At 35.7% G+C, this 7946-nt stretch overlaps 1 protein-coding gene across 3 annotated transcripts in view; it reads right to left on the bottom strand.

Moving 5' to 3' along the window:
* Positions 1–1363: 1363 nt before the first annotated feature.
* SLC6A11 (solute carrier family 6 member 11) overlaps positions 1364–7946 on the bottom strand; it is a 1657595-nt gene continuing 1651012 nt past the window's right edge. For all 3 annotated transcript variants that reach the window (XM_044078040.1, XM_044078041.1, XM_044078039.1), the window contains exon 15: positions 1364–1892. In XM_044078040.1, coding sequence (XP_043933975.1) covers positions 1740–1892 — 153 coding nt within the window. In that variant the 3' untranslated portion in view covers positions 1364–1739. The remainder of the gene's footprint in view (positions 1893–7946) is intronic.

Here is a 7946-nt window from a genome sequence, read left to right as displayed (position 1 = left end):
AGTGAGTTTCATCAAAATATTAATATATACATTATTCTAGTATCATATAGCTCTCTTCAAGAAAATTTTTGGAAGGCAACTACTATCACGATAATGATAATAATTGTGATGGACTACAGCAATACTTCTCAACTGAAAAGAACCAAACCAGTTACTATTTCCTTAAGTGCTTAATGATCAACAATGAAAACTACATGCTATTTAAAATATTACATTCAGTAAATCAGTTAAAAGTCATGGAATAGAACTAGTCCCACTTACAGTGTATGAATTCCACTACCTACAAGAAACCTAACCAGGAACAAAGTAATTAGTTCTGTGACAGATAATAATATAATCTCTAAAGTATTGATATAATGTGAGTGGACCTGGGAACATATCATATTCTAGGTCATAGAATGCTAAAAAGGGTATATTGCATGCACCAGTCCTCATATGCAGATCCAAGTAATGGCAATTCTAGAGGAAAATAAATAGTACAACAAAGACCTGAGAAAATGCAACCCAAGTACATTATTCCTGAGAAAGAAACTTAAGGAAATGGACAACTGTACCATATAATCTAACAGGTTCAAGGAAGCAAAATGAAGGACAATGAAATTATATCTTTGGTGGTTCTTGGTAAAAACCTGAGAACATTTTAATGAATATAAATGCTAGGATCACCCTGAACCTGTTTTGTGAACCAGCATGGGGCCATAGCAGGAAAACAAATTGAGAAGAATATCTGGAAGAAATTGGTTAATTGTGTATTTTAGCTTCTCTTTCTCTCTCATTGTTTTCTGCTTAAAGTCAGAAGAAAAACTAGGTTACTCTGTACTGAATGCCTGACAGGGCAGTTGGTGTGACAAGCTGACAAATACAAGAATACTGTTTGAAGCAAAAACTGCTACACAACATCTACTTATATCCTTAATCATCAGCAATAATAGGTCGCATCCTTTAGTGAGACATAACTCACATAGTTAGACATGTTTTTGGTTTGCCACAACCACACATGTAAAACACAGGGCAGAATACTTAATTCTGCAATTTACTAGCCACAGATGTCATGTGCAGATATTGTGTGACAACCAAAATGTGTTAGGCAAGTACTTTTGTGTAATTTAACAGCTAATCAGATCATATTTTCCATGCCATGCATGATTTATCATACCATAATAAACTATTACACTAAACATACAAGAATTTGACAATTTGATATATCTAAAACTGCACCAAAGATTTTCATCTGTACTGTACTGAGTTCATGTTCAGCATCAACCTTCAAATATCTGGCACACTGTCAAGAAAATAATGTAATTCTTCTGGTTTTGTTGAATTATATTACACATACTGATTCAGAAGAAGAATAATAAAGAAATTGGATGAATGTTGTATTGAAATGTTACATCTTCAAATGTAGAGAACATGCTGGGTATAAGGCAAAGTATGATCAGGTAGGAAAATGCTGCTTTTCAGGCAATGTGCAAAAATAAGACATTCAAAAATGTGTTTCAGAAATGTATACATGAGAAGACCTAACTGCTGTACAGCAGGACCATGGATGAATTCAAAATATTATGCTTCTATGTGATATTCACTCTTTGCTATAATATTTAAAAAGACACATTTTAAACAAGTATACAATGTTTACTTTAAAATTAACTTGTTAATAAAAGTTGTGCAAAACAAGTGAGTGTCTATATTTCAATGATTTATTTTACAAAAAAATAAAAGCAATAAAAAGAATTAAGTGTTCAGAAGTGAGTCTCTTTTTCTGTGATGGCTGAGATACTGCCGTCCCCTCTGAGTTTGGCTTCACTGTCATTGTCAGTATTGGTAGAAGTGCCAGCACTTAGCTTTCCTCTCATCTTCAGGTCTGGACTTGGAGTAGTCAGCTTCTGGACCCTCTAAAATGAAATAAAATGGAGAAGGGGGCTAATAAAGACTGCATGAGGTGTGTTATAAAGCAGTTACAAATAAAACAACGTAATTAACAACATAAGTACCTGGCTTTATAAACAATGATGTAACACATAAATAAACTCCTTTAATTTTCCAAAGCATTGCAATCAGATATTGATCATACAGACCTAAAGACTGTATTGGTTGTGTTAACACTTGTGTTTGTATTTAGAAATCATGATCTCATTTCAGCTCTCTTTGTATAAATATATATATATATATATATATATATATATATATATATATATATATATATATATACTCCAAAATACCTTTATTCTTTCATGGCAATGCCTTTTCTTGCCAGTGCTTGAATCTGATCTCTAAAACACTTTGGCAAACAGTCACTAACAGTATTTTTTAAGTAAGCAAATGAACACCGAATTATGATTTGCTCAGGATTTTCTTCAGCAATATCTGACAGAACTCAGAATTATTAGAATACCCTGTTTTTAACTGAATACTATGTGGTGGAAACAATCTTATATTTTAAAACATTAAAGCATATTGTGCAAGGCAATCAGTGCAGCCATGATAAATCCTGCATTACTCACACAAACTAGTTCTTAACTATAATGAAACACATAATGGTTTGGCTACTGGGAAAATATGGCTACCATTGCAACAGAAATTGCAAGTGTCATCACAGTCTTCAAAGAGCTTAAAGCAAAACATTAAAATGTTTGTCACATAATTCTCCAGAAGTGACAGAATTAGAGTGACTGCAGGCACATATGTGTATGAAACAAACAGACTTTTACAACTTATAGAACTCTTCATTGCAAGCCAGCTAAACATGTATAGTAATCATTCTCTCATCATATATTAACTTTTATAACAGAAAGATCCAGTCATTGGCAATTCTGACTGATAACAGCACTCTTCCAGAAAAACAATAATTAAGAAAAAGTTACCAGTTTTCGCAAAGAACATTTGCTAGCACCACTAGGTAAATTCACATGTACTGCTTTTAAGTGATGCCTTTTATGCCAGCATTAAGTAACCATGTACAAGTCATTCTATACATTCTATAGATGAACTGGTAAGCTGCTTATGTGAGTGTGTCTGTCTATGTTCATATAACAGCATTTGTGTGGTGAGTTAGTGACTACATCTGTGCATCATGTGAGGGACTGGTAGATTTATTTGCATCTCTTTATTACTATGATGGACTCCAGATTCCCATGACTCTGAAAAGGACAAAACAGCTATGTGAAAATGTATGGATGAATGAACACATGCCCAAAATTAATCATTTAATTCAGATATATTTTGCATATTAAACAGCCATTACAATCACAATTCTCTATTCAGCAAACCAACAGACGACGTGGTGGTGAGCCTTCCATAGCTTTAGTCTGCAAACATAGAAGGTAAACTTGCCAGGTTATCTGCTCTTTTTTTTCTAAACCAATTATGGGCATAACTGGCTTATACAGCTATTTTCATCTAATAAAACTAATATTGAAATTTATACTTCCAAAACATTGTTCACTGAGGCTGAAGTCAGTTTGGAAGCAGCACACAAAGTTGTCAAATGCTTCAAAAAATGCTTCAGGTTCTCCACTTAAAAACTGAAAAAAATCATCAGGTACAGAAAAACCTGCATCTGGATGAGAAGTCAAAAGTAATGTATCCTTTGTAGAGTACCACATCACCAAATCAATTTATCTCACAAAAGGCATAAATACTGACGGAGTAAGCAAAACTTTTAATGCAGCCCCCACAAGGCTCGTGCAAATCCTCAAGGACCATTGTCTTTAAACTCTTGAACTTTACTGACAAACAGCTAAGTTTTATGATAGGAGAGAAAAGAAGGAAAGATTTTATACAGAAAAATATGGCTTTATCAAGACTTTACCATCACCACCATGATGAAGATGAAGTGTTCCTTTACACAGATGTAATAGATTTGTTTTAGGAATGAAATTCCTACATTCTTTAAATATCCTTTCACCTTAGCATTTAAATAGAAAAATAAAGTATTTTAGGATACTAGGGAATTTCCTGGTGGTCTAGTGGTTAGGATTCGGCAGTCTCACTAATACAGTCCAGGGCTGATTCCTGAACGGGGAAGCTTCAATGCAGTTTTCCTGGCAGCACAGAGGCCTCAAGCTTTGACTTATTAATGAGCTGCTTTCTATTCCAAGGGTACAGATTTTAAATCTTTCCACCTTCATTTGCCTACAATGTGACGTTAGCAAGCCACTTAACCAGATTGTGCTCTGGGCCAAGCCACATTAATCTTAGGTTGCTCTATTGTCCTTGGTTAGAAGGATGTACTTTACAGATCAGCACCAACTACCCCTGTCCATGAGGGGCATGGGTGCCACCCCTGGGGTGAATTTGTGGTAACCCACCCATTTGTCCAGCTTGCGCTTGTCAATGCTGACAAGGGAGATGATTTTTAGATGGCCATATCAGCAGTCTTAAGTGTAGGGTCTTATCATTCTTCCAGGTGAATACATTTCCACCAAACATTTGTCTGCTGATCACCAGTCTGAATGCCAAGCTATCAGTGTCTAACTGTATGTTAAATATATGTTTTGCTTTTGTCCACTCATCTAACCTTTCTGTTCTTGTTTTGAACTATGTCACCCCATGTCATTCCACTGCAACTACTCACCCTGTTGCATATTTCATCCTTAATCACCCACACTATTTTTACATCCATAATGAATTATGTCCATTAGCATTGTTATTACTAAGTCATGAGCACATCTTGTTATGATCACTACATGATAGATTATTAAAAGGCAACATATCTTAAAATTATTTTCAGATAAAAAAAGAATCCTAAAAGAATAGAATTTGAGACAGAAGCATCAGAAAGATGGTCATGTTTACTCCTTCTTCCATTTTATTTAATCTGAAAAAAAATAACGTCTCACTATGTGCTTACTGTTTGAGTTTGCAAGAGAGGAAATTCTTGACTGATACAGAAAGGCTAGATTTCCACTAATAATAATACTGGTGCCCTGTTGAAAACAATGGTAAATTCCAATGTGTGTATTAGATGTCTTCAGTGATACTGGCAGAAAACTTCTTTCCACTATGGACACCTAATCTTGCACTATTTGTTGTATATATGGAGGGCATAGTGTTTTGTCATATAGGGTCTAACTGTTCACTCCCAGGCAGTTTGTCAGCTATCAAATGACAGAATACATGTAACCCAACCACAAAGCAAACCCCATTATGGAAACAATATTAAGCATCTATAGTAATGCTTGCATTCCTTCTTCAGAAATTAAAATGGCCTTGTTTATTATTAGTTTATTTTATTTTACTGACCACTTCCTCTTGGATAACAGTTTGGAAAAGCAATAAGATAAATTAGAAACAATTAGAAAATGAATACATAAACACATACTATGTGGTTATGGGATTGCTGCATCTTTGAATACAAACACTAGAATAACTTTCTTTTTTCTCGGATAAGCAGTAAGCAGTAAGCAGCATACCTCTCAACTGTCCAGATTTTTGCCTTGTATTTTTGGTCTGCTTCTCATAAAATTGTGTTTTTTTCTGGCAAATCACTGGCAAATCATTGAATATTGCAGTAAAAAATAATGGTAGACATATGAGTTTCAGACTTCATATCCTTCAGAAAAAATAATGCTACTGCAAAACCTGTTATTCTACCTACTTTTTAAGTTTGTAAGAACAACATTTTAAAAGCGTCCCTATTTTGGGCGCTTTGTCCCCCCATTATTTGCGGATTTGTCAAGATTTATTGCACTAAGATGTTGAGAGGTATGGTAAGCAGTATAAACAGGTAGACTGAATCTGCCATTTGCTTTTACACATATAGCAGAAAGAGTACTTTACAGATACTTGGTGCTGTAGAGTCCCTGAGGTGTTATAAATTAACTATTATTGTACATTGTTGTTTTCCCTGGTTATAGCTCATTTATTTGCCTGATATACTATTCCATTCACAAACTTCTTTATCAATGAATTTCATTGATAAATTCCTTAATTCCTTACTTATACATGATGTTTTGCCACAGCTATTGCTTCATAAGCACAATTCCAATTTACTGCCAGAAATAATAAAAGGCAACCTGGTGAGTGCAAACATCAAAGGTTTTGCAACAAACATATCCTGTCATGACATTTTTAATTATCGTAGCCTTAGACAGTTCCCTAATAAGCATGTGAACCCTCTGAACACTTTATTATGCTTCTTTACCTTTACATGTCAGAAGTAGGGCACCGTCTTTGTTAATATCCAGATGGATTACATGCCCTTGAAAGTATACCCTTGAGTCTCCTACTTTGTTCGACCTCTGCGGCACAGATGGGATTGCAGTGTGTGTGTGTGTGTGTGTGTGTGTGTGTGTGTGTGTGTGTGTGTGTGTGTGTGTGTGTGTGTGTGTGTGTGTGTGTGTGTGTGTGTGTGTGTGTGTGTGTGTGTGCGTGTGTATTTTACTAGACTGTGCTGTCATTAAACAATACTTTAATCTATAAAGCAGATGATTTGCATTTATGTCACCCACTGTACAACATGATTTATGCAATTACTTTGTCAAGCTGTGAGATGCGACTCATAGTTTTATCATTATTAAGATGAGGATGGTAAGAAAAACAACATGTTATCACCCTCAATGCCACTAAATAATATTTTGCCTTATTTGTTTGCTTTATTAAACATAGAAAGCTGCACAAAAATTAAGTGTAAAACAGGAAAGAAAAATATGATTCACCTCAAAGCTGCATTTTTTGCAGGAAATCTTATGCAACACTTATTCATGTGAATGGTTCTCTTTTTCTATTTTTACTCAGAATTACACCCTCTGTGCCAGGTTGTTAAAAGCATGGTCTTCCTGCACCCATTGTTACAGCTGCCTATTGGTCCAGTACAGTGGAATACATACCCTATTGCAACCCCCCCCCTTACAGGGTGGTATCATGCCTACTCCTATTTAAAGGAAGGAGTCTTCATGTTCCTTATGTCCTGTAATTCCCTAGATGGCCAATGCCCAAGGTATGCAACACTAAGACAGGGGTGAGATATTATAGCAATAACCCACGCCTGGGTGTGGGTAATGCTAAATTTACCCACGGTTGGCGTGGTTTGGTCCCGAGGGTGAAGCCCGAGGAACCAAACAAAGCCAACCGTGGGTAAATTTAGCATTACCCACACCCAGGCGTGTTATTGCTATTATACCATGACATTATTTAAGAAAAGAAACTGTTACTTTTCTTAAATAATGGCATAGTATAATGCCTGTTTACTGCCCTTCCGCAGATGTCTGGCATCCGCGGCAGTTCTGATGTACTGCGCCTGCGCGGTACATCAGAGTTGAGCAAAAGCGAGAAAGCAAGATCTCCGTTGCTTTTTCAGTCTCGCTATGTTAAATGAGTTTAACATAGCGAGACAGTTTTAAAATAAGCAACGATGTTGTTTATTTGCTTATTTTAAAACTGTCTCGCTATGTTAAACTCATTTAACATAGCGTGTTTAAAAGCAACGGAGATCTTGCTTTCTCCGTTAAACACTGTCACACTATGTTAAATGGGTTTAACATAGCGAGACAGCTTTAAAATAAGCAACGGTTGCTTATTTTAAAGCTGTCTCGCTATGTTAAACCCATTTAACATAGCGAGACAGTGTTTTAAAAAATGAGTTATACTAATGGAAAAAAGTCCGGGCGACCGGACCTTTTTCCATTAGTATAACTCGATTTACAACGGGCACGCTGGCCAATCAGCGTGCACGTTTTGGGGGGGTCATGGTATAATATGCTGTATTCCTACATATACACACACCATATGGGTTGATAATACTAGTAGTGTACATTAGCAATGAATTTTCACCTTTCAGTAGTTTATACTCACTTGCAGAGAGTTATCTTTGAAAAGTTCCTTATTCCACACATTTCAGCCTGAAGCATACTCAAATAAAACGGCATCCATGTTTACAAATGTTGCTAATAATGGCCTTGTAATGAGGCAGACACAGGCAGAACAAAATGTGCTTTCTTGATGTTAAA

This window comes from Protopterus annectens, chromosome 7.part0 (assembly GCF_019279795.1).
Source record: "Protopterus annectens isolate FY-2018-M chromosome 7.part0, PAN1.0, whole genome shotgun sequence".
Taxonomy (NCBI): Eukaryota; Metazoa; Chordata; order Ceratodontiformes; family Protopteridae; genus Protopterus; species Protopterus annectens.
Note: the sequence above shows the minus strand (reverse complement) of the source record. Positions and strands in the feature narration are given on the sequence as shown.